The following is a 27,174-nucleotide window of genomic DNA, read 5'->3' as shown; positions in this document are numbered from 1 at the left end:
AGAAGTTCCTTCCTCCAATGTTGTAATAAGAATAAAAAGGAAAAAAAAAAGAGTTGGCTTGCATATATGCATTACAAGAATAAATGACACACTAATCCATTGGGCAAAGGATAGTACGATTTATTTTGGTTGTAATTCAGACCTCACCCTATCAAGTACAATTTGTTTTCCATTCATTACAAATACTATTGAAAAAAGTAAAAAACGGAAAGACTTTTATAGAAAGAAATCCCAAATCGGATTTTAAAATAAGGCAGAAAAAATATCATCGGCTAAAACAAAAAATAGAAATTGGATGATATTATAAAGAAACAAGATTATCGGCGTGGCACTTAAAAAGACATCCAAGGCCTATTTTCCTAACAGATATTTTTCCTAAGCTGTCAAAGCGCAATGTTAGGATTGACAGCTTGAGAAAAAGTTCCAAGAAAACAGCTTTCCTTCTGCTATCAAGCCTTTCCAGCAGGTTCCTACTAAAGTTTCTGCCCTTCGCTTCGATTTTTCCAACATGTGCATTTTTCCACAATTCCCCCTTGGCCACCACTGACAAATTACACTGTGATGTGCCAAATCACCACTGCCCTTTGGAACATAAATATACCAGTATTGATGGTCTCTTTAAAGCAACAGCTTCTATGGTATTGTCAGACTTGGTTTTCCTAGTTATGCAGCCCTCCATATTTCCTGGTCTGCTTCAACCTTCAAACAATGGTGTTTAGATACCTCATCCTGAGTTCATTTATCATCTCCCCGTTTTTTGGTCTTAATAGGTGGTAGGCATTTTATTTATCCCTTGCTTGTTAAGGTGAGACCAGAAACTTAAAAAGATTCCCACTTCATAATAAAGAATGATAAGATTTAAAACTAGAGAGGATCACGAAATGGCACAGGCTGCATTTGATCGGCTCATTCAGAGAGTTAGGAAAACCCAGGGTTCTTGCTCGCCACTGACACCTGTCAATTGAACACCATTCAGCAATGCTCACATTGTTACAGTTCATAGTATCGGCGTCAGGTGAGTATTCTGGATGGAAAAAGGGGTCCAGGTCAGGATCTGTATCGCCGCAATGCAAAGTGGCACCAGGCAGATCATGTAGAACATGGCGTCATGGAGACCTAAGTACAGACTAGGAGAAAACATTTTACAACTTTCCACCGGGATTATAAAACCAAGTATTGCCACGGCCTGTCCTGTGCTGATTTATTTTCCACCCTTTCAGAATGATCCTGCTGTCTTTGGTTCGCATTTGGAACTCAGCTTTCTGAGCAAAATGTTGTTTATTACCCCAAATTGCATTATTGATTTTATACATTGATTATCCAGGCAACCCACTCCAGCTATGTTCATCTTTTGCCAGCAAAACCAAAAAGTTGTCTGTCGCCTTCAAAACTGATTGATCGCCCTCTCCTTCCCTCCCCTCCCCTCCTCCTCCCTCTTCTCCTCTCTCCTTTTCTCCACTTCCCTCTCCTTCCCTTTCTCCTACTCCTCTCCTCCCATCCACCTCCCTCTCTCCTTTCCCCACTCTACTTCCCTCTTCTTCTGTCTCCTTCCTTCTCTTCTTCCTTTTACTCAGGGAAGTAGAAAGAGGAGGAGTGGAGAAGGAAGGAAGGAAGGAGAGGGGAGAAGGGAAGGGAGGGAAGGAGAAGGAAATACAGAATGAGATGGACTGTCATTGTAAAACTGAAAATATGTTGTATTACAAAGGAAAATGTATAATTAAAACATTTTTTTATAAAAACAATATGCTCTGGTTAAAACATCAAAAAAAAAAGATTGATTGATAGCTTCAAGCAGAATTAAGATCCATCATCGAACACAGAGACTAATAGCAACAGCACTTAGACTTATATACCGCTTCACAGTGCTTTACAGCCCTCTCTAAGTGGTTTACAGAGTCAGCCTCTTGCCCTCAACAATCTGGATCCTCCTAATGTAAATCAAGAGTAAAACTATGTGTGTAAAAAAACCTATACAGGCAGTCCTTGACTTACAATTATTCACTTAAAGACTATTTGCCGTTACAGCGGTGCTGGGGGAAAAAAGTCCTTGCTTTTACGACCGTCAAAGCATCCCCATGGTCACGTGTTCAAAATTCAGGCAATTGGCATGTAAAGTCCCAGGACCACATGATCACCAGTGGATGTGACTCACTTAACAACCGCCTCACTTAGCAACATAAATTCTGCTTCCCAGCTGTGGTCATAAGTCGAGGATTACCTGCAAAACTTAAAAAGCCTTTTAGACAGATACACGGGGTTGACTTTAATAACAACTGGCCACTTACCTGGAATCAGGATCGGCGGCTTTACTATTCAGATCCGCGTAGCCAAATTGATTTAGTACAGAAACCACAAGCATCGGAGCTAAGGACTGAGCTGGCTTTGTGAAGAGAGCGTTGGTGCCAAAGACCATTGAAGACAGCGGAGATCTGAAATGGAAAAGAGACCAGGGTTTACCTGACATAATAATGGAAACAGCTTAACGTTTACCATCCATGTGTTTAATAAGGAAGGCAACGATACCCATTGCTTCATTTATGATCAAAGTTGGGGGCATATGTTCTGACCTAGGCTTCTCCAAAAAGCAGGTTCCTGGTCCCAACAAAACCCCTTCTATTAAAGGAATGTGAATTCCTGGCCTGGTCTTTCAAAGATGAATTTATGACCACAGACCTTACCTAGCTTGGAAAGCTGCCATGTAAATATTTTCCAAACGCGGTGCTGTAAGAGGAAAGACTTGGCACAGAGTCTCTTGAGATTCACGGACAGATCTTCACACTCCTGCACCGAATGACCGAATTATTTCCTTCAAAAGCCACTCCCCTTTCATTTCATATGGGAGGGGCCATTCATCGTCCACCTGTGGCCTTACTCCCAAGTCGAACCTTGTTCTTTAGCTGTTCCCTTCGTCTGGCAACTCTGTGCACTTGGAACAGGCTCCAGCTCTTAGTCTGCCTCATAGATGTCTGACTCCGAAGGCAGCTGATAGCTGGCATACGGCCCTGGCTCCCTCTCTGCCTCCAACGCAGAGCCCTCATCAAAGCCTTCCCCAGACTCCAGGACTGGCTCAGGTTCCTCCCCAACTCCTCACTGTCCGAATCTGCTGTCAGATCCGCTGGGGGGGGCCACAACAGCATAGTACTCACTTTCGTTTATGTTTCTTTAAATCTGCATCAACGATATCGGCCAATGGTAGATTAAAGAGGCTGAAGGAGGCTTGGACCATCACCCTGAAGGAATAAAATCATCTGATGAATTTGGCCCACACAGGTCAAGTTTGTCCATTACCATAAGGTATATCTTCTTGGTCTTCCCCATTTTGGCAGCCTAACAACTGTCAGCAATATTTTTCAGCTCCTAAAATGGATGGTAAATATTTACTTACATGTTGACAGTGAGATAAATAGCCAGGAAATAGTAATATTCTCGACCCAGTGCGAGCATGAGAATTGCAGCCATTCCTTCCAGGTAGAAAGAAAATAAGACAATCTTGTAATAACCAAATTTCATTAACAAAGTGTGGCTGAGGAGCACAAGACACTGAAACAGAACAGGAATAAAAAAAAGAGAGAACGAGAACTACATTAAAACCGAAGTTGAATTGCATGTAGACTTTTTTTAAAAGGTTAAAAAATGGGGAAAGAAATCATATTTTGAAAACAAAACAGACCAGGAATGCTGCATCTGAAGGGGTAACTCTCAAATCCTAGGTGAAAACAGTAGTACCCAATCTTTGATCCTGGATCATGTTTTTCTCCAAGATCTTCCCTAACTTTTCCCAGTAAGAAGTATGACTTAAAATATGTTAGGGCTCAACACGTTTAAAAAAAAAAAAAATGAGAAAAAGGACAGAGAGTTTTCTGCCTACCTGCGGACAAATAAAACCTGCCCCATACATAAAACTTCTGACAGAGGAAGAAAGGACTCCGTTCGGGATGAGATTATCTGCAAAGATCATCATGAAATTGTTGCAGAAGGCTAAGTGGAAGACTTGGAAAAAGTTCATGACGACAAAAAGCAGGAAGTTTTTCTGAGTCAGGATCTGGCGGGTCAACAAGAACACCGAGGACCAAGAGAGGGAGGGGGCCTTCGAGCTTTCTGGATCAGACCCTTCCATCAACGGTTCCCTTTGCTCGTACTGAGTCGTGCTGTAGAAGCCGGTGTAGGACATGCAAGCCGTTGCGGCGACTGCTACGAGCACCGTGAAGGCCTGGAAGTAGGCGAAGCGCTCCATGTTAGCCGAGATCAAACCGCAGAACAGGATGCTGGTTGAGCCAATCAAGCTGGCCACCTGGTTGTACTTGATCAGCTGGAGGCGACTCTCGTGCCGGGTGGAGGTTTCGGCGAAAAGGGCGCACTGGGCCAGCAAGACGAAGGTGAGCAGGCCATCAAAGGCGCACAAGGCCACAATCAGATGCAGCCCGCAGAGCCAGTCGTCTTCCTCGTATTGTCTCCAAGGAAACCAGGGGAGGAGGAAAGCCAGGGCGTACAAGGGGGCACCGTACAAAATCGAAAACTGGCGGCGGGAGCAGCAGGGCACCTGGGCGTTGTCCTGAAGGTACCCGAAAAGAGGGTCGTTGATGGCGTTCCAAACCATGAAAACAACCTAGGAGCAAACGGGACCGGTCAGACTTTCCCCAAGCAAGCAAGACTGGATACTCACGAAATTCAAGGATACGGACCAATCCTCGATTTACGATCAGTGGCTTAGTTCAAACTTAATTTACCTGCTTTGTCATTTTGTATCTGACAATTTTAATATATCTTTTTAAATGTTTTAGTGCTATAAGCCAGGGGTCTCCAACCTTGACAACTTTAAGACTTCTGGACTTCAACTCCCACAATTCCTCAGCCACTGCGCATACGTGCGTGCTCATTTTTGCGAACCGGTAGGGAAGGTAGGTGAATCCCACCTCTGTTTGAAACCAAATATAAATAGTTACATCAATACTATTTACTGTTACCTGTCCTTGATGGAATGCTGCTTCTGAGATCTTGTACTTGTTTAAAAAGAGTTTAACGTAATAGAAATTGAAGATGCTGTTCATCATTCCAGCGCCTAACGTGGTCATCGAGTAAGCAAGAGCATTAGGGTGAAGTCCTAAAAAAGTCTTCATATTTCTGCTGTGATATTTTTCTTCTTCCCTGTGGAGCAGAAAGAATAGCCATTGGGGGGAAAAAATAAGTATATGTAGCTTGCAGTTTTTATGGCACAGCTCGGGGTATGCTTTCTAATTTTTAAAAATCTACATGCAGCTGGAACCAGAACTTCCAGAGGCTTAAGGCTGAAGCTCCACAGTTTAAAACATAATCACAATTTTGTGGAATTTAGGAAATTTCTGTGCAATATTTAATGGTAATTAGAGGCAATCAGTGGACGATTGAAACGTAACACAAGTAGGACACTAAAGTCTTAAAACACCACTATGCTTGAATTGGAACACATGTCAGAACCATTGCTCTTGGGAAACAATAAGAAGGTTAATTAATACCAAACATTTAAAAGAGCAGTTTTTATGATTTTTGATTTGTAACCGTTGTAAATGTTGGATTTTGGCCAATATAGGTGAACATAGCCAATGAAAAGAACAAAAGATGGGTGTCTTATATACATTTGAATTATATATATATATGTGTGTGTGTGTGTGTGTGTGTGTGTGTGTGTGTGTAGGTCTTTGGTTATTCGGGTTTTCTCCCGCGTAAAATTGGAAGTGTCTTGGCGACGTTTCGACGAAGTCTCATTCGTCATCTTCAGGCTTCAGCTTCGTGCTTCTGGGAGCAATGTGTGATTGCAATATTGTATTTGTATTGTATTGTATTGTATTTATATATATATATATTTATATTTTATTTTATTTTTTAATTTTATTTTGTCACAACAATATATGTAGGTATCATACAAAAAGATTATGTAGTATATATATAGTATATATATATATAAATACAAGCTAAAATAAGATGGTGGGTATTAAGCTAGATTTTAATACAGGGCAGAAACTGAGCCTGTTACAAATCAGAATGTTTTGTCCTCAGCTAGCGCATAAAACCATTGATTAAATTAGTTAAAAGGACAACGGTGTGCCTGCCTGAACAAAGCTAAATGCTGACAAGAGAATATAAATCTTCTTTTAATTTGAATATAATTCACCACAAACCGCCAGAGGGCAACATTTTCTCACCTACATTGATCTACGCCTAGCAAGAGAGCTTAGCAATTGGACAAGATTTTACAACAGAAAATAAGAGCATCATCGACCTTCATGGATCCATCCGGAGGGGGAAAAGGGCATTTCTTGTCTTCCAACTGAGAAAATACAGAAAGAAGGAGCACAAAAGAATCTGCCCCTCTCTTTTCACCTGTTTTTTTTAAAATTTTAATAAACCAAGATATGGACCACAATCCACTGTATATACAAACAAAAAACCAAAAAAAAAAACCCAACCACCCTACAATTCAACGGAGGTACAAAACCCCTTTAAAAGGATATCCACCTACAATGTGTTATAAAAGCAAGCTAAAAATCGGTTAAGCAGAGAGAGCAGCGCTGCCCTTTAGTAATATTTATTTCAAAGGAATCCCAAGATTGATGCAATTAATGCCTGGGGTAAGATTAAGAATGAATGGCATGCAACACACAGGACTCTTAGCAGGAATCAGGGGTTGCTCTCTGTGTGCGTGGTCCACCTCCCATCCCTGGCCCGTTCCCACATCTTGGCTCCTAGCACAATAACATCTATTATACGGCACATTTTCTTTCTCATCTATTTTCATGGATATATTCACAATGCAAGTTTTCTACAGGACCAAAGGTTTGTTTCGTGTTTTCAAAAACAAATGCCCCTTTGATGCTGTAAAAGGGCACCAAACAGCCCCCCTATTTAAAGAGTGGATAAGGAAGCAAGTTTGGGCCTTTGCAATAAAGCATAAAATAAATACTTTTCCCGTCTCCAAAACGCTACACAGAATAATTGTGGTTTCTTGCTGTAACCAGCGAACAGGGATAACCATTTTTTAAAAAATATTGATTAGACTCCATCTGGAGATGTTTGTCACTGCCCATACACACGCTTTTAAAAGTCTTAAATATTTATGACTTGGAAAACTTCGGTGGACTAAAGCCCATTTCAAAAGATATTGTAACACCCTGTTTTTTTTCTCTCTGAGAACTCCTTCCCATTTTTGAAAGTTGTGAACGACCCCAAGAAAGCTTTGGTTGGTGTGGTTTATATCAATATTTACGATATTAAAAATGAAAATGGATGCAGTTGCTGCTGCTGCTACAGTGCCTGAGGGTTGTTAGACAGGATTTTAATATGGTATTTCTTTTCAACATAGGCTGGAAAATGATTTATGATTTTACAAAGCCCAGAGGCGGTCTTGGGGATGCCCAGGGGTCTTCACAAACTTTGAGAAACCCTGATGCAAATGAGGTTTTTAGCCAGAAAATGATTTCTGAGTGAGAAGTTCCTGGTACTCTATGATGTATGATGCTATGGAAGGGAGGCTCAAGGCACAGCAGAATGGTGCCAAAAAGCCAGCATCCTATTATTAAAATGGCTATTACAGGTAGTCCTTGACTTACAACCATAGATTTAGTGGCTGGTCAAAGTTACAACAGCACTTTAAATAAGTGACTTAGGATCTTTTTCACAAGTTGCAGCATCTTCATGGTCACGTGATCACAATTCAGATGCTTGGCAACGGACTCATATTTATGTCGGTTGCAGTGTCCTGGGGTCACGTGGTTCCCCTTTAGCGACCGCCTGACAAGCAAAGTCAATGGGAGAAGTAAGATTTCCTCAATGGTGTTAGTAACTTAATAACTGCAGCGATTCCCTTCAACAAGCAGCCATAAAATGGGGCGAAACTCACTTAACAATCGTCTTGCTTAGCAATGGAACTTTGGGGTTCCATTGTGGGTCACAAACAGAGGACTACCTCCACTGCGAAAGGTGGAACTCTGCATTTACCAAACGCTGCAGAGCGAAGCAGGATTCAGCACCGCATCAAACAAAAATAAACACTTATTTGTTTCTCAGCATTTTGGGCTAGGATCAAGTGCAGTACCTGATCCCATTTTTTGCAGGACACCGACAGATCGTACCAGAATCCTACGTATCAGCCTAGAAAGCTTTCAGGCTTGAGCATAGTGACTTTCCAGAAAGGGACTTAATATTTTGGACCTGTATAAATGGAACACAAACTGCTTGGGGGAAAAGTTGGTGTTGCAATTTAGAAGAACAAAGTTGGAAGTCCCAAAGGTGGGGGTTTTTTTTTTCCCTTCTTCTTCTAAAGGCAATTAGACTTTCTGGGTTGTTTTTTTTTTTGAAGACGTTTGGCTTCTCATCCGAGAAGCTTCCTCAGCTCTGACTGGATGGATAAAATCCTTTCGTTTCCCTTCTTCAGAGCCGAAGAAGCTTCTCGGATGAGAAGCCAAACGTCTTCAAAGAAAAAAATCAGAAAAAATTCCTCTTGAAAGGAAAAAAAAAAAGCACCTTTGGGACAACCATAACCTGGATGAGCGAGAATCTCCATAGACTAGGGGGTCTCCAACCTTGGCAACTTTAAGCCTGGCGGACTTCAACTCCCAGAATTCCCCAGCCAGCAAAGCTGGCTGGGGCATTCTGGGAGTTGAAGTCCGCCAGGCTTAAAGTTGCCAAGGTTGGAGACCCCTGTCATAGAAAACAGAGTTGGAAGGTACCCTAGAGGTCCTCTAGTCCCACCCCCCCATTCTGGGAGTTGAAGTCCGCCAGGCTTAAAGTTGCCAAGATTGGAGACCCCTGCCATAGACAACAGAGTTGGAAGGGACCCTAGAGGTCCTCTAGTCCCACCCCCCCATTCTGGGAGTTGAAGTCCGCCAGGCTTAAAGTTGCCAAGATTGGAGACCCCTGCCATAGACAAGAGTTGGAAGGGACCCTAGAGGTCCTCTAGTCCCACCCCCCCATTCTGGGAGTTGAAGTCCGCCAGGCTTAAAGTTGCCAAGGTTGGAGACCCCTGCCATAGACAACAGAGTTGGAAGGGACCCTAGAGGTCCTCTAGTCCCACCCACCCCATTCTGGGAGTTGAAGTCCGCCAGGCTTAAAGTTGCCAAGGTTGGAGACCCCTGCCATAGACAACAGAGTTGGAAGGGACCCTAGAGGTCCTCTAGTCCCACCCCCGCCCTGCTCAAGCAGAAGACCCTATACCCATTTCAGACAAACGGCTGTCTATAATCCATTCTAATTAAAAGTTAACAGAGGAATTATGAGCATTTGGGAACCTTTTCCTTGTGTAGCCCCGTTTGATGCCGGCCAGGAGCTCCATTCCCAGTCCTCCTTGCTTTATAAAGGGGAGGGAGGGTTTCTAATTCCTGCACACACCCGACCTGCCCTCCTCTCTCCCGCCACCCTTCCCACGGCCACCCTGCCCGTAATTTTTTTCAAGGCGACGGGACCCCCGAAGGGCCCTCGGTCCACCGGGACACCATTCGTTCCCCTTAGCAACCGAGCCCTCGCGACGCCTAGCAACGGCGACCGCCTAGCAACGGCGCGACCGCCCCTCCCTCCCTCCCGGCGACGCCACACTGACCCCGCACTTCAGCCTCGGGCAGCGCAGAAAAACTCGGAGGGCGGGTCTTGTCTTCCCCCCCCACCCTCCCGCGCACCCCGACTCCTCTCAAATCGCTCGCCATTGGCCGGCGGCGGAGCCCCTCTGCTCTCCATTGGTCGGAGCGGCCGGGAGCGCCCGGCGAAGGAAGCGCGCTCATTGGCTGCTGCCGGCGTGGGTTCCTGGTTTTGAATCGCGCCGGGCGTCCTTTGCCACGTTGCTTCTCCGGCCTCATGGACCCGCCCCCTGAGCCCCCCTGGAGGGGCGGGGCGGGGCGTTCGGGAGAGTCCGGAGGCGCTCGGAAGAGCTCGGGAGCGGCTTTAAAGGCAGCGCGCAGCCCGGCGCCCGCAGGGACGGTGAGCGGTGGCGGAGGCGGCGGCGCGATGCTCACCGACAGCCTGGTGGAGGAGTTCGAGATCCGCGAGGATGAGCCGTGGTACGACCAGCAGGACCTGCAGCAAGGTGAGCGGGCGGGCGCCGGGACGGCTTCTTCTGCCTAGGACTACACTCCCCATTATCCCCAGCCGACGCAGCCCCCATTTCTTCGGCTTGGTGGGGTTGGAACTCTGGCGCTTATTCTCCTCTCCTTGCTGAGGTCACAAACCCAGGACTACACTCCCCATTATCCCCCAACCTCATCTTCTAGCCAATGTTCTCTTTGGGAGGGTGGGGGACTCCAGAGCCTATGATCCTCCCCCCCTTCTCATCTCCTCGCTGAGTTCAAGCCCTGGACTACACTCTCCCTCATCCCCAACCGACGCAGCTTCTAGCCAACCTCTTTTCCATCTCCTCTCCTTGCTGAGCTCCAGCCCTGGACTACACTCCCTATTATCCCCAATCAGCCCAACCCCACCTTCTAGCCAATGTTCTCTTTGGGGTGGGGTGGGGGGAACTCCAGCGCCTATTATCCTTCCCCTTGCCATCTCCTTGCTGAGGTCAAGCCCAGGACTACACTCCCCATTATCCCCCAACCTCACCTTCTAGCCAATGTTCTCTTTGGGTGGGTGGGTGGGTGGGGGACTCCAGCGCCTATTATCCTCCCCCTTCCCATCTCCTCGCTGAGTTCAAGCGCTGGACTACACTCTCCCTCATCCCCAACCGACGCAGTTTGTAGCCGACATCCTTTCCCATCCACTCTTCATGCTGAGCTCAAGCCCTGGACTACACTCCCTATTATCCCCAATCAGCCCAACCCCACCTGCTAGCCAATTTTCTCTTTGGGTGGATGGACTCCAGCGCCTATTATCCTCCCCATCTCCTCTCCTCGCTGAGCTCGAGTCCTGGACTCCACTTCCTATTGTCCCCAACTAACCAAACCCCACCATTCTCTGTGGCTGGGGCGGAGAGTTTGGAACTCCAGTGCCTATTATCCTCCCCCTTCCCATTTCTCTCCCGTGCGCTGAAGTTCAAGCTTTGGACTACACTCCCCATTGTCCCCACTCAACCTTCTAGCCAACATCCTTTAGTCTTGGGGGTGCGGCAGGGAGGTTGTAGAGTGGAACTCCAACACCTATTATCCCTGTTATCATGCCTGGGAAGGCTCCCCATCATCCCCAGCTTGCTCCTCCAGCCATCACCTCCTCCTCTCCCATCACCCCCTGGCTAATCCAGAGGGGAAGGGGTGGGTGGGGTGGATTCCAGCTGTAGAGAGCTCCCTGCCTCCTCTCTACTCCGGTCCCCATCCTCCCCAGCTGGATGGGTTGGGTAGAGCTGTAGCATGCTAGGTCAGGGCTGGCAGGGGTCACCCCTTCGCCTCCTTAATTGAGTGGGGGTTTCTCGCCCCCCCCTTCCATCCCTCCGTCCTTCCTTAGGACAATGGCTTTGTCTTTTAATTCTTCCTGCTCACCTGTGCGAGCAACCTCACCTCCCTCCCTCCCTCCCTCATCTTATTGGTTGGTGAATTCTGCCCACCTGCCCTTAGGCCCCCCTCCTCCCCCCTTTCTGCTGAAACGGAGTGCCATCATCCCCAGCCGGAATATTTATTTCTTCTTTCCATCACCCTTCCCCGTTTCCTTCTTCTTTCTTCTCTTTGTCAGTCAGCCTTCTCCCCTTCCTTTCTTCTATCACCCTTCTCCTTCCTTCTTCCTTCTCACCTTCCTTTCTTCCCTCTATCACCCTTCTCTCCTTCCTTCCTTTCTTCCTTCCATCACCCTTTTCCTTTTCCTTCTCCCTTTCCTTCCTTTCTTCCCTCCGTCAGTCATCTTTTTCCCCTTCCTTTCTTCTATCACCCTTCTCTTTCCTTCTTCCTTCTCTCCTTCTTTCCTTTCTTCTCTCTTTCAGTCATCTTTCTCCCCTTTCTTTCTTCTATCACCCTTCTCTTTCCTTCTTCCTTCTCCCCTTCCTTTCTTCCTTCCTTCCTTCCCTCTGTCAGTCACCCTCTCCCCTTCCTCCTCTCTTTCCTTTCTTCCATCACCCTTATCCTTCCTTCTCACCTTCCTTTCTTTCCTCCATCACCCTTCTCCCTTCCTTCGTTTCTTCTTTCCGCATCTGTCCCGCTCTGCTTTGTTCTTCCATCCCATCCCCTGAACGTATCTTTTCTTTTATGTACACTGAGAGCATATGCACCAAGACAAATTCCTTGTGTGTCCAATCACACTTGGCCAATAAAAATTCTATTCTATTCTATTCTATTCTATCAGAATAATGCTCCAAGGGGAACCACCTCCGCCTTATAAAAAGGCATTTCACCATGGATAAAGGCGAACCTTGAAAGAGCTGAAGGAGTCAAAAGGAGAATGGCAGGGAGGGGTCTCAAAAGCGAGAGGGGGAGGAGGAGGACAATGAATAGAGGAGGGGCCTAGCTGGGAAGCCCCTTTAAGGAGAAATGATGGATGTGAACTTGGTGGAGAACGAGGGAGTGGGAAGGGAGGCTGGGGAAGAATAGAAAGCGCTCAGGAAAAGAAACGGAGCTTTACAGAGCCTAAATAAATGTGGGCAGAAGACCCTAGACCTTCAACAACTTTAAAAACCGTGTGGACTTCAACTCCCAGAATCCCCCAGCCAGCCAGCCAGCTGGCTTGGAAAGCCTAAGGAAAGACTTTTAAATGCAATTAAAGATGGCTAAGCCTGATTCCTTGCTGTGCTTAATTTGGAAACTAAATCCTTGGGTTCAACCAGAGTACTTAATCCTTGCTTGGGAGTAATAGAGCTAAACCCTATGAAAGACAGTTTCCAAAAGAAAAAGTTAGGCTTCTGGGATCAATGAACTTTTAGCTTTTTGGGGATATTCCCACAGTTTAGTGCAGGTACGCAAAGAGAATTTGAGTTTCAGGCGAGTCTAGGTTACAAATTTAGGTTAATTACAAATAAGCAATGCAAATAAATAAAATAAATAAATAAAGATGTCTTATTACTGAATTTCCTTGGGGTTCCCCCTCCCCTTGAAAACGTTTCGCTTCTCATCCGAGAAGCTTCTTCATTTCTGTTCTTCAACCATTGACCTGGATGATTGAGAATCTCCATAGACATCTTACTACTGTTTTTAAATTTACAATGAGGATTATCTTGTGTTCCATAGGATTGGAAGGTGGGGGGGATTTTCTCTAGCATTTACAGCTTTCCAAACGACTTTGGGTGTGCCATAAAATTGCCAAGATGGTGCGTGTAGTGTAGACGGGATTTGGGTGTGAAGTCCAGAGACTTGTTGCATGCAGCTAAAGAAAAGAAGTGCTTTTATTATGATACTGGTACCTCTGCTCTGTATTTAGTTCTGTTTAAAGACCAACATAAAATTACATTTTTGCCTTTCTGTATTTATCAGACATCTGTCTATTTTTGGATGTTGGAAAAATATTTCAGTATTTTGGAAAGGAAAATATTCTTTACCTGTCCTGATCTGGAAACATTTCTCCTTCACTTTTAGCATTTCTATAAAAGCCTGCCATTTAAAAAGGCATAGCTTTAATTTGAGATAATACATTGTCTTATGAAATGCTGTACAGCAAAGGACTTTCTTCAAACGGAGCTCAAACTTTTCCCTTTTCCTGACTCTCTTGATTGATGATGCAATATCTGAGACATATATTCATTTAATCCAAGGTTTTTATTCTCCAAATTGTTGTATGGTACTGGGTTTTTAAATTATGAATCACAGCCCTGATTTCTTGGTTTTGGATGCAGTGAAAATGCAGCTGTTGTCACATACTGTTGTTTTAAGTCAGTTTCAGGTCAGTTTCAAAGTGTGGGAAAGGCACATTTTTTTAAAGAAAAAAGAAAAATTCATCATAAATCATTTGGACGATTGTGTTGCTTAAAATGGCCAGTTAGAAATATTGCATCGGTTGCAACATCTAAACTGCATACTCAGTTAGAAGATTATATTACCTGAGAGGTAGAAATTTATCAATTTATCAAACGTGCACACTGTTTCCTTCACAACAATCAACATTGTTGTTTCAGCAAACCTATTTTCTTTTATTATACTCTGAACTTTCGCCTAATTGTCCCAGGTTGTTCATGTCATTTAATATTGGACTGTGGCATTTATGATTAATTTTCCAGACATGGTGGCAGGCCATAGTCTTATATTATGGCTTTACAAGATATTTCAAACTGATTATTTCTCGTGCGGTACAGGTAATCCTCGACAGTTCATTTAGTGACCAAAGTTGCAACAGCAGTGAAAAGAGTTTTTCACACTTACGACCGTTGCAGCATCGGGTTATGTGCGATCCCCTTTTGCGACCTTCTGACAAGCAAAGTCAAAAGGGATTCACTTAACGACCGTGTCACTCGCATAACAGCGGCAGTGATTCTCTTAGCAACGGTGGCGAGGAAGGTCGTAAAATCATGCAAAATTCTCTCAACAAATGTCTCGCTTTACCACATAAATTTTGGGCCCAATTAAGGTCGGATGTCAAGGATTGTCGGTAAGGGAAGAAGGAAGGCAGGTGTATTTCTGAATGTCTTTTAAATTTCAGAATTTCTCGCTTCGTGCTTTCCGACCTCCTAGCTGCAGACATGGTAAGATAACGAGAAGATGAATTCCTTTGCTAGTTATCCACTTAAGATTACCATATAATTTAGCTGAGTACCTTCAATTGAACTTCAATTCGCCTTAAAATTGATACGTTCTGGTAAAACTACTAAGACGTGCAGCCAATTTAGCTTCAATATTCTCCATAGGAAATATTTCATCCGAAATACCTAGGTTTGGCGGACTTTAGCACAAGCAATGCATTGGAAGAGAGATATTCTATTCTATTCTATTCTATTCTATTCTATTCTATTCTATTCTATTCTATTCTATTCTATTCTATTCATACACAACTTCAGTCTGGAGAACATTTTGGAGTACGTAGGTGGATTGTTTTTGTAGTCGTAAAAGTGGACTTAAGGGACTTTTCCATGGCTTTGCAATTAATGATCAAAGATTCTATCAAAGCCTCACTGGAATTGGAGTAGTAGTTATGAAATTATGTGTAGTGCAGAAGAAAATGTAGGAAAATAGATTTCTTCTACCAGGTGTATCTGCGTAGTACGGAGTTCTTGACTCCCATAGTAAATTTAGAAGTTGAATACATCTGGGGGGGGAGAATCACGTTGGGGAAATGGATCTCATCAAATACAGTTCTCAACTTATGGCCAGAATTTCCATCGCTAAGCGTGGCATTATTAAATCAATTGCACCCAATTTTACAATCATTTTTTGCCAGGGTTGCTAAGCGAATCTCTACAATTAACTGAATCCTGCGGTGGTTAAGTAAATTGAGCTTCCCTCTTTGACTTTGCTTGTGGGAAGTCCGACGGGAAGGTCACAGATGGGGATTGCATGACCCTGGGACATTGCAAATACATGCCTGTTCACGAGCACCCAAATGTTAATCCCGTGACCATGGGGATGCTGCCACACGTGTGTGAGGACACACTTTTTTCAGTGCCCCTGCCTTGTAACCAGGGGTGGTATTGACTTACCTTAACTACCGGTTCGCAAATGTGAGCCGCCACCTCACATGCGCAGAGTATTAAAAAAAAGGATGCGATAATGTCTGGGCGGGTGGGCGGAGCCTTCCGCAGCCCCAGCTCCCGGTTTGTCCGAACCGGGTAGAACCAGCAGAATCCCACCACTGCCTGTAACGCTGACCGGTTGCTAAACGAATTGTTGTAATTTGAAGACTACCTGTCCTTAACTTCGATAATTTGATGGGGGGGAAATGTAGTTTATAAACTTTTGAACGTTGCTCGAGACAGATCATAGAATATAATAATAGCGTGGAAGTTACTGGTACGCCAGTAAGTAATCTTTCAACTATTAAGCCTGGGCAAATGTCAGCATCTGTACTGACAATTGTTAGAAAAAAATACAACCAAATTCTGGCTTGAACGTTTGGCAAAAAACATCAGTGATCGTTTTACGGTACTTCTGAGATCAAGCTTGTAGTCACCGAAGAAGAGAAATTGTCTTTTGAGGTGTGAGGTCTCTGACATTTTATGAAGCCCAAATATGTTTCCTAGAATTTTTACACCGATAAGTGCAATAGAAAAATTATAACACGTAATGTTTTAATGTCCCTTGTTTGGTTTCCAGTCAACATATATTTTTTCCCCGTATTTCAAATTGTCAAAGTTGTAGCGTCAGCGAGCTTCTTTCCAAAACATTTAACTTGCAAAAAAAAACAAAAAACGTTTAAGTGCAAAAATTTAACCAAAACAGAGCAAATGGAGAACTTAAAATTAAACACAAAGACGTGTTAAGATGCTACAATCATTCTGGGCTGTTTAGTCTCCCCAAGAGATTGTCATTCTGTTGTACTATTTGTCAACATGACAACCTTTTGAATGAATTTCACCCACCGGTCAGCCGAAATATTGTTGACGGCAAAAGTTCTTTTGCATATTATACACGTAATGGGAAAAGATTTTAAGGTCCTTAAGTCTTAGCACCTTTTTTTTTTTTTTTTTGCAATCTGCCAATTCTTTGCATGATGAAACTTGTACCAACTTAATACCAGCAAAGTTGGCCTGTTTAAAAATAACTTGCATTCCCTGGGACCAAGCCAGCATTTTAACACCAAACATTTCAGGCAAGGAACGAAAGCGGTGTTTTGAAACCGTGCGTTTTAAGGGCCACGCAGTAAAACGTTATCTTATTCTTTTCCTTCCTTTGTGACTATTAATTCTATGTCCTTGTACTTTGGTTAATTGAATAAAAAAAAATGGGTGAAAAATAGAATTATCTGATGCATCTATTTTCAAACTCTATCCTGAAAGGACTTCACTAACTCTGCATCTTTTCACATTTCAGTGAGATGCTGAAGAATAATAAGAAGCACAGATTAAGCTTTAGCTAATAAATTCTATTCTAAAGAATTCTATTCTACCGTAAAAGCAACTTTGATAACTATTACCAAAAGAACACCGCTATGGAGATTCTAAAATGTGCCATTAATCTCCACGAATGAGGCAAACATTTATTCCTTTAGAAATTATACTGTACCTGATTGTTTGTAATGCCTATACAGTACCTTAAAATAAGGCGGTGCAAATAAATAAAGCCACACCCACATTTTGTCGTAGATCTTCATCTGGCTGCTGAACTGGGGAAGACGCTTTTGGACCGAAATACGGAACTGGAGTCCTCTCTGCAGCAGATGTATTCCACCAACCAGGAGCAACTGCAGGAAATAGAGGTGACTGAAGACTACCCTGTAAAATTGAATTATGTACCCCTTCAGCTCTGCATGTTTGCTGTTAGGGTGTAGAAGCAGGGGTGGAGCTGCTGGGAGTTCGCAGGGATTTGGGAGAACCTCTAGCTAAGATTCTGTGCAGTTCAGAGAACCCCCAAATCACACTTATGGCTGCCCCCCACCCCACCCCTCCCAGGAGTCCCCATGCAGCCTGTCTTAGATGCAGGTAAGTGCAAAGTTCGCACGGAGGCTTGGGGAAGGCAAAAAATGGGCCTACTGGATGTTCAGGAAGGCCGGGAATGGGGCCGTTTTCGCCCTCCCAGAGGCTCGAGGAAAGCCTCCGGAGCCCAGGGAGGGCAAAAATGCCCCCCACGATGTTGCAGGAGGCTGACTAGGCTATGCCCATCATGGCCACACCCACCCAGCTACCGGGCATAGAACCCCTTGCTAAAATTTTTGAAGCCCACCCCTGTGTAGAAGTACGGTGAGGCAGGCCAACAAACCATGTTTGCACCAAGATTTGTAAAGTGGAGACCATCAGGACCTGAGTCAACACGTTGTATTGAGTTATCATGGGGTTTACTATTAGCTTGGGATGTGGCACCATCTCACCTGTAGTCAAGTTTGTAAATCCAGCCCATTTTGGGAATGAAATGCAAACAGTCGCACATCGGAGCAGAGCTGACTGGATGCCAACTGAGCGTAGATTAAATCCCACATTTTCCAACCTAAATTTGTCTTGCAAATGTGTGAACTCACAAGCGCCTTTTTGTTGGGAATTCTTCATTAAGAACGTCTTCCATTTCTTTGGAGGAACAGTCAACAATTGATCTGTTAGGTTCGATTGCCCGTGTTCAGACCAGGCCAGATGAAAACATGTATAGATAGCAATAGCCCTTATATACTACTTCACAGTGCTTGATGGCCCTCTTTAAGTGGTTTACAGAGTCAGCTTATCACCACCAACAATCTTGAGTCCTCATTTTATCAACCTCGGAAGGATGGAAGGCTGAGTCAACCTTGAGTCAGGATTGAACTGCTGGCAGCGTTAGCTTGCAATACTGCATTCTCACCACTGCACCACCATGGCTCTGAAATAGAGATAGAGATGGATGGATATGGATGGATGGATTGATAGATAATTAGTAGATGATAGATGGATGGATGGATAGATCGATAGATCGATAGATAGATAGATAGATAGATAGATAGATAGATAGATAGATAGATAGATAGGAGAGAGGAGAGATGGGATACATAGATAGGATAGATAGGAGAGAGAGAGAGTCAGGAGGGAGGGAGGGAGAGACAGACAGACTAGACTATATACCACTTCACAGTGCTTTACGGCCCTCTCTTAAGTGGTTTACAGTCAGCCTCTTGCCCCCCAACAATCTGGGTCCTCATTTTACCCACCTTGGAATGATGGAAGGCTAAGTCAACTTTGAGCTGGTCAGGATCGAACTGCTGGCAGTCAACAGATTTAGCCTGCAATACCGCATTCTAACTACTGTGCACCATGGATGGATGGATGGAAGGAAGGAAGGAAGAGCAATAGCAATAGCAATAGCAATAGCACTTAGACTTATATACTGCTTCACAGTGATTTACAGTTGTCTCTAAGCGGTTTACCAAGCCAGCCTCTTGCTCACAACAATCTGGGTCCTCATTTTACCGACCTCGGAAGGATGGAAGACTGAGTCAACCTTGAGCCCGTGAGACACCCCACCCCCTGCTAAACTACTGAATGTTATTTTCACGGCCCGATAATCTTGTTGCAGCGAATTCTGGGGCTGCGTATGTTGTGTGAACCCAACTTGACGTACCTTTGGTTCACTTTGTGGAGTCCGCGGTGCTCTCAGAGCCTGATGGTTCGCTTGCAGACCTTAGGGCAGCGGTTCTCAACCTGTGGGTCAGGACCCCGTTGGGGGTTGAATGACGATTTGCCAGGGGTCGCCTAAGACCATCGGAAATATGGGAAGTATACTTGCGAGTCGAAGAATGGCGCTCCAATGGTTGACTCCACGAACCAGCTGCAAGGCTCTTCAAATCGCTAGCCAAATTCGGCTTCAGGCATGATGAATTAAAAAAGAGAGAAATCTTTGCTCTGATGTCTCCCTCTCAAGCCAGCTGCAATCACTCCCAATCGCTAGCCTAATCTGGCTTCAGGCGCCATAAACTTAATAGGGGAGGAGTCTCCGCTTTAATGCCTCCGTCCTCAAGGCAATCGCAAGCAGTTCAGATCGCTAGCCGATACGGCTTCAGGTACTATAAATTCAAAACGAAAATAATTTTACGGTTGGGGTCGCCACATCGTGGGGAATTGTATTAAAGGGGTCGCAGCACTATAAAGGTTGAGAACCACTGCCTTAGGGCAAATCGATTTATAACCAGCTGGAGCCAGGATTTATGTACCTAAGCAAGGCGATTAAAATGAGTTGTGCACAATTTTCGAACCTTGCCCGTAAGATCGCTGGCAGTTATTCAGTGAACTGTGAGACTAACTAAAACAATTGCAGAGATTCCCTTAACAACAGTGGCAAGAAAGGTCGTAAAACGGGGCAAAGCTCGCTCAACGGACGTCCCACTTAGCAACAGAAATGTTGGGCTCAATTGCGGTCGTAAGTCGAGGACTACCTGCAGTTAAAGAATAGGCTAAGTATAAGAGTGACTGAAAGCTGGGCAGATTGTTGAAACAGCTGTGGATTTTAACACCTTGTTTCCAAGTCACCTCTATGACACTTGAAACTTTTCTTGCTAATTAAACAATTAGCACTACAATACTAATGGCACACACACACGGGAAGTGTGTGTTTGTGTGTGTGGTGTTTTTTCAGTTTTCAACAGGAGAAACAAATAGAAATTCATGGTTTGGTACAGGTGGTCCTCAACATATAAACGGTTCATTCAATGGCCATTCAAAATTACAGCACTGAAAAAAATGTGACTTACGACCATTTTTTCACGTTTGCAGCGTCCCCATGGTCACGTGATCAAAATTGAGGGGGGGGTTGGCAACCGCCTCCTATTTATGACGGTTGCCGTCTCCCAAAGTCCCAAGTTGCGACCTTTGGTCAAACACGCTGTTGGTTAGTCGCCATTGCGAGTTTTGCATCGAGTCTCGGAAAACTGAATTTATTTATTTATTTATTTGATTTTTATACCGCCCTTCTCCCGAAGGACTCAGGGCGGTGTACAGGCAAGATAAAACAATACAATATACAGATTAAAATACCATTTAAAAAACTTATTTAAATTAGCCTAAAATTAAAAAATTTCCATACTAAAAACCCCCGTTTAAAAATTGATAAAAGATAAAATTCAATTTAAGACAGCCCCGCGCAAATAAAAAGATGCGTCTTCAGTTCGCGACGGAATGTCCAGGGACAATCTCACTTATATTCCCCAAAATGCCGGTAGCCCTCAATTTACAAGAGTTCATTGAGCGACCGTTTGAAGGCACGTCACTGGGGAAAAAAGTGCCTTGTGACCCTTTTACGACCGTTTGCAGCATCCCCATGGTCACGTGATCCCAATTCAGGCACTTGGCAACTCATATTTATGACGATTGCTGTGCCCTGGGGTCACGTGATCCCCTTTTTGTGACCCACTGACAAGCCAGGTCAATGGGGAAGCCAGATTCGCTTACCGACCAATCGTGTTACTGGCGTAACAGTTGCAGCGGTTCACTTTAACAGCTGTGGCAAGAAAGGTCGTAAAACGGAGCAAAATTCACTTGACCGAGTGTCTCGCTTAAACAGACAGAAGTTTTGGGTTCCATTGGTCATAAGTCGAGGACTACCGGTACTAAGGGGCCCCTGCAATCAAGCAGCTTTAAAACAGAACGATTAACCTTCTTGCATCAACGAATTGGAGCTGAAGGTTCTTTGAAAAGCAGTTTATACCAGCTGGAAAAGGATTTGGGGAATTAAACCAATCCCTGCTAAGCATTTCGTACAGATTTCAATCCAGCAGGAATGCAGGTAGTCCTCGGGTACTGACCGCAATTGAGCCCAGCAGTTCTGTTGCTAAGTGAGACATTTGTTTGCCCCATCTTTTCCACCCACCCACCCCCGTTATTAAGTGGATCGCTGCGATTAAGTTAGTAACAGGGTTATTCAATGTATCTGACTTTGTTTGTCACAAGGTGATCACACGACACCGGGACACAGCGACCGTCGTAAGTATGAGACGGTTGCCAAGCGTCTGCATTTGGATCATACGACGGTTGGGAATGCCTGAACCGTCATGTGAAGAATGGTCATGAGTCACTTTTTTTCAGTGACGTAACTTCAAACGGTCACTAAACGAATGAGGACTACTGTATTTGGGGAATATGGTCCCTGAATAATTCAGTTTGCCAAGACCTGATGCAAAACTCACATTGGCGACTCAACCAACAGGGCGATGTGATATTGGCCATGTAAATGGAATAAAAATTTCCTGTCTCTCACAATTTGCAAATATTTCTTTGTAATCATATCCTGGGATTCTATGATGTTCCAAATCCTAAAATTAAGACAATGCTCCGTGTTTGAAATGATGAAAGTCGCTCCAGAGAGTCTGGTTTAATACCTCTGTCTCTTTTCATTCTGCAGTATCTTACCAAGCAGGTGGATCTTCTACGCCAAATGAACGATCAGCACGCCAAAGTCTACGAGCAACTGGACGTCACGGCGAGAGAACTAGAGGATACTAATCAAAAACTGGTGGTTGACAGCAGGGCCTCCCAGCAAAAGATAGGAAGGTAATTAAGTTGGCTGCTGGCAGTATAAATTTCCCCTTATCTGCCAGGTTATTATGAATAGATTCATCACGGACCTTGTCCGATTTGATCAGAGGATTATCTAAGCAGGACCTTGGTCGGTGGAATTGAGTGTAGGCTGGCATGCTTCCTCCCCCACACCTTCCATGAACCTCCTTTTCTCCACCCCACCCCTGAAAATCTGGGGGAGTCTGGAGGCCCTTTACTTGAGTAAGAAATTGTGTCAGGAGACCTGAGTTTTCATGAGCTGCAGCTACTTCATCCAATGCAGGACAAAAAACGAATAGCAATAGCAGTGCCGTGTTGAGTTTATCAGATCGATCAATAGCAAAAGGTTGTAAAAGGTTCTATCTTTTATAAATTTTGCAATGCTGAGGGGACTTTTCAACTTACAACCATTCGTTCAAAGTCACTGGAAACAACCAATAAAGAATTCTATTCTATTCTATTCTATTCTATTCTATTCTATTCTATTCTATTCTATTCTATTCTATTCTATTCTATTCTATTTTCTATTTTCTATCTATTCGGATTTATGGCTATTTTTCACTCTTACGGCCTTTGCAGAATCCTTGCGGTCACGTGATCAAAATCCACGCGCTTCGCAAATGGTATCACGTGAACACCATTTGCCAACCTTCCCAGGAATCGTAACAGGCAACGTCAATGAGGAAAGGTGGATTACATTAATGGACACGTGTTTCACTTAACTGCACCGATTCGTTTAATGACCATGGCAAAAAAAAAAAAAGTCAGAAAATTGGTCGCAACTCACTTAACAACTGCTTCACTTAGCAAGCAGAAATTCTGGTTTCCATTGTGGTCGTATGTCAAGGACTGCTTGTAGTTCAGAAAAGGGGCTACCAGACCAGTGTTGCTTTTTACTCATACCCAATCTGCTCCCAAAAGTTCATCAAAATTAGAAGTTAAGGAGAAATGTCTGTACCATGCTTATTTTGGCGCTAGTTCTTATGAATCTTCCAATCTGGAACCTGAGTTATTGTTTTGTTTTTTAAAAAACAAAGACTGTCTTTCTCTTGAGTGTGGAGATGTGATGTTCACAGGACCCCTTTTGTTAGTTGGTGGCTGTGGGAGGGAGAGGTCCAAGTCAGGAGAACATCAAACTGTACTTTGTGTTGTGACCCAGGCCCAAGTAGGTAGTAGGAAACTCAGTTTGTGGAAAAAAAAAACTTTATTCGAACAGCTGAGAATTACTTCATTCTCACTGTAGTTCAACTAAATTAAAACAAATTCCTCCCAACACAAATTCCTCAGTCCTATCGCAAACCTTGGTCCAATTAGGCAAACTGCCAAAGGCCTTTCTTGGCAAACATTCAGAAGTCACAAAAATAAACGCAAGACATAGACGAAGCAGAAGACGAAGCTACCAACGTTGTTTTCCGGCAAAGCCCAAACGCCATTGCTGGTCTGTTTTAAGCCTTAAGGGATGGGCCAATCATCTCTTGGCCCTACTCCCGAGTCGTCCTTTTTGCTTGAGCAGCTCTTGCCTTCTGGCAGCTCTTCTCATGCGTGCATTAGGAACAGGCTCCTCCTGTTCCTCTGCCTCACTACTATCAGTCTCTGGAGGCTCTGGAGTCCACACCTCACTCCCCGATGGCCCTGGCCCCACCTCAGCCTCATCGCTTTCCGACTCAGTTGCCAACTCCGCAGCTGAGTCGGACAATACTTTGAGGGGTCCAAGTCAGTAGAACATCAAACTGTACTTTGAGGGGTCCAAGTCAGGAGAACATCAAATTGTACTTCGAGCAGGTGCAAACTTCTCAGATACCTGAAGGAGTTTGACAGCTCTATCCATGCTGGTTCATGTGCTTTCTAAACTTTCCTTTTAGTCTCACGGAGACCATTGAGAACCTCCAGACTCACATCGATGAACTGCAGAGGCAGGTGGAAGAGTTGAAGACCTCTGGGCAAAGCCACGTAAATTACGAAAGACCCGAGCAGCCCAAATCGGTCCAGAGTTTTCCATGCCTGAAAGAACTGTACGATCTCCGCAAGTAAGTAGCAAACTCACCAAGTCACAATGTGGAAGACATTGAAAAATTAATACGGATCGCATGCCACATTCCCGCCAAAAATTCCCAATGGTTTATTTTCCTATAAGGAGGATGCCATAGCATGCTTTGATTGAAAATTAATGTTTAGAACTGGAAGTTGACGTCGTGGTGATACCATTTGCAAGGGAACGGAGCTCTCTGTCCCTGTGCTGGCTGCTCCATTTATGGGCTCTGAAAGGACCCAAAACCACCTTGGAGGGTCGGCAGAGCTAAGGAGGGGCGTCCTGTGAGGTTGTAGGTGAGAGCACAACTCTCCTGCAGAACTCCAGGACTTTTTCTTCCCTCTATGCCAGGGCAAGGAGAAGAGGCAGCTTAAAATGGCTGCCACTGAGCCAGAGACAACTTAACATCCAAGAAGAGTGCTGGAGCGGATTTGGTGAACAGTGTTTGGAACTGGGTGAAAATTGATGTTTAAAATGCTTAACTAATATTATAGGTTTAAATAAATGCACCCAGGTCTTTTACTTTGGGGCGATTTCTTTCTGATGTGATGTATCCATGTGATTGATAGTTTCATATGCGATGGAAATTTGATTTACCGGGCAAAACACGCTAAGCATTTTCCTCCTCTCTTTCTGTGTTACACCTAGGTATTTTGTCTATGATCATATATTTGCAGAAAAGATTATATCAATGGATAGTCAACTAAGTCCCGTAGAAGAGGAAAACCAGAATTTGAAGAAGGCCGTAACTCTCTTGCAAACTCAGCTCAATGTGGAAAAAGAAAAGAGATTGTCTATGGAGGAAGAGTACAGTTTTCTGCTGAAGGAAAACACGGATCTGGAGCAACGGCTGGTGGACAACCATCTGTACCAGGCGAGAGCCGAGGAACTGGAGACGGAAGTGGCTGAAATGAAGCAGCTCTTTAATTCTGGAAGCCCCTGTCCGAATAGGATGGAGCAACTTCCCCTGGAATCTTTTTTCATTTCTCTCAAAGACCCCTTAGAAAAAGAACTCAGCCATGGTCCTTGGGACGGGATGTCCTTCATCCTTCCTGAACTTGAAAAGAAGTCCCTCAAAAGAAGCAGCAGCGAGAGCTTGCTTAACAGCGGGGCGGGCGAGGACCTCTTCAAAGGCCACGAAGAGACCTGCATCAGGAGGGCGGAAGCCGTCAAGCAACGGGGCGTCTCTCTACTCAATGAGGTTGACGCCCAATACAATGCCTTGAAGGTCAAGTATGAAGAACTTCTGCAAAAGTGTCAAACAGACAAAGAATTACTAGATCACAAGGCTGTGCAGACCTCAAAACAGCGTCCCAAAGATGTCCGTAGTGGGTGTGTACCCCTGGATGGGGGTCTTAGGGAGCCCGGTTCCCTGACTGCTGATTCAGCCAACTTCTCTTCCAACGCTTCTCCTGAATATAAACTTCTCTTCAAGGAGATCTTTAGTCGTATCGAAGAAACCAAAAAGGAAATTGATGAACATCGGGCAAAATATAAGTCTTTCTCTTCTCAGTGTCCTTAAAAAGTATGACGGGGATCAAAAATAATAATTTTTTTTCATGATGTCATTCTTTTAATGTTTCTTAGGGAACAAGATGTAAACTTGGCTCAGGATTGGCGGATTTTCCGTAAAATGGGTTGGATCCACTTGGTTAGTTCTACCGAGTTGGAATCCGGTTGATTCCGTCTCGCCCTGCACAAAGTTCTCTCCGGAGGGCGAGTCTTTGACAACCAGTTTGCAAATTAATTTTATTACGCAACTCAATTAACAATTCTAATTCTGCTGGGGGGAAAAAACCTGACATGTTATAGAAATGAAAACCACAGTGTTATACCACACAGCTTATATTACGCACAATAACAACTCTTCTGGACTTAAGACACATCCTGGGGTTGAAAACCAAAATATAGATTTTTGTCAACCTTCCGCTGCATTAGAAGACTAAATATTACAAAACAGCCTCCATATCAAAAGTAAGCCGAGCAAAATAAAAAACAACAGAGTCCCCTATTTCACTTTAACTTAAATCCTTCCAGCGTGTTTTCAAGGATTTGATTTTCTGGAAATGGTCTACCACACAGCCAACTCGAGGCCAAATTGGGAAGGATTTAGAGCATCTTAAGCCACAGAGTCACCTATTATCACACCAGCAAATAGGCTGTATGTAGAAAGGGCCAAATATATGCTGTGATAATCTTTCATCCTTTTAAACCTCCTGCAGAAACTCGCATCTGTTGCAAAGTCCAATAACTCTGTAGTTTTAGAGCAAACATTTACTATTATTTTTTTTTTGCCTGGGAAGAGAAGTGGAGAATTTAAAGTCCCTTCCCTTAGTTCTGAGTTTTTAAGAAAAATTAAAAGAGTTCAATAGTTCTCTCAAAATATACGCGAATAGGTCAGCTGCCAGCCACCGTCACAAAAGGTGACTTGTTATTTTTTTCAAAGAAAAGGGATCTGTTTCATATTGCATTCCTAATTTAAAAAGAAGAATTTGAGCTGCCTGCAGGAAGAAGGAAAAAAAAACACCCCAATTGCAGTTTTAAAAATCTTGGCTGCTGTTACAAATTCACCTGCCTTATCTACCGAGGGTAGTTTGTTCTACTTCAATTCTGCCACGTGGTGCATTTCCATTTACTACCAGTTTGTTTGGTCTTATTGGGTGTTTTGCAAATAAGGGCAAATAAATCCTTTCTGCAATTAAGTTTGTGCTGCTTTCTGGTTGGGCGCATTTTTTAAAAAATATTTTTATTCGACATTTTTCACCTTTAAAATCACAATTACTTTTATAGCTTTCCATAATCAGAATTTTTTCTTAATTCCAATTTATCCTTCGGCTTATTGTGTACGTATACATTCTTATTTCTTAAGTACTTATTTATATAATATATACCGTACAATATAGACATATCTATTACACGCTAAATATGTATTTTTCATTATATTATCGTCTCTTAACATTCACTATACATTAATTGTAGACTTCTTTTCCAGCCAGTTACACCACCTATTCCATGTTTCATCGTATACTGTTTCCTCTCTTGTCCCTTAATTCCATCGTTAAGTTTGTTTAACATCATTGTGTTTGATGGTGTGTGTTGTTCTTTCCAATTTTGGGCAAATGTAATTCTGGCTGCGGTGATTATACGGAGCACGAGATATTAAATTTCTTTATTCATCTTT

General features: G+C 43.8%; 2 protein-coding genes across 6 annotated transcripts; one reads left to right on the top strand and one right to left on the bottom strand.

Annotated features, from left to right (window-relative positions):
- Nucleotides 1-104: 104 nt before the first annotated feature.
- On the bottom strand, nucleotides 105-12,261 carry LOC131185178 (transmembrane protein 180-like). 5 transcript variants are annotated; one of them, XM_058157435.1, is made up of 7 exons: nucleotides 12,019-12,261; nucleotides 4,965-5,145; nucleotides 3,869-4,606; nucleotides 3,386-3,540; nucleotides 3,147-3,230; nucleotides 2,286-2,429; nucleotides 105-1,127 (listed from the first exon to the last, which is right to left on the bottom strand). In XM_058157435.1, exons 2-7 carry the CDS (start codon nucleotides 5,115-5,117, stop codon nucleotides 998-1,000), a joined length of 1,404 nt encoding a protein of 467 aa, XP_058013418.1. In that variant the 5' UTR covers nucleotides 5,118-5,145; nucleotides 12,019-12,261; the 3' UTR covers nucleotides 105-997. The 5 variants fall into 5 exon arrangements, with proteins under 5 accessions (XP_058013418.1, XP_058013416.1, XP_058013421.1 ...); XM_058157433.1 differs by lacking the exon at nucleotides 12,019-12,261 and adding an exon at nucleotides 10,564-11,418; XM_058157438.1 differs by lacking the exon at nucleotides 12,019-12,261 and adding an exon at nucleotides 9,669-9,792.
- On the top strand, nucleotides 9,794-27,174 carry CDR2 (cerebellar degeneration related protein 2). The gene is made up of 5 exons (XM_058157432.1): nucleotides 9,794-10,048; nucleotides 17,102-17,214; nucleotides 21,810-21,958; nucleotides 23,827-23,991; nucleotides 24,642-27,174. The coding sequence occupies exons 1-5, from the start codon at nucleotides 9,820-9,822 to the stop codon at nucleotides 25,513-25,515; spliced, it is 1,530 nt and encodes a 509-aa protein (XP_058013415.1). The 5' UTR covers nucleotides 9,794-9,819; the 3' UTR covers nucleotides 25,516-27,174.

This window comes from Ahaetulla prasina, chromosome 14 (genome assembly GCF_028640845.1).
Source record: "Ahaetulla prasina isolate Xishuangbanna chromosome 14, ASM2864084v1, whole genome shotgun sequence".
In the NCBI taxonomy this organism is placed as follows: domain Eukaryota; kingdom Metazoa; phylum Chordata; class Lepidosauria; order Squamata; family Colubridae; genus Ahaetulla; species Ahaetulla prasina.
This window is presented reverse-complemented; position numbering and strand designations above follow the sequence as displayed.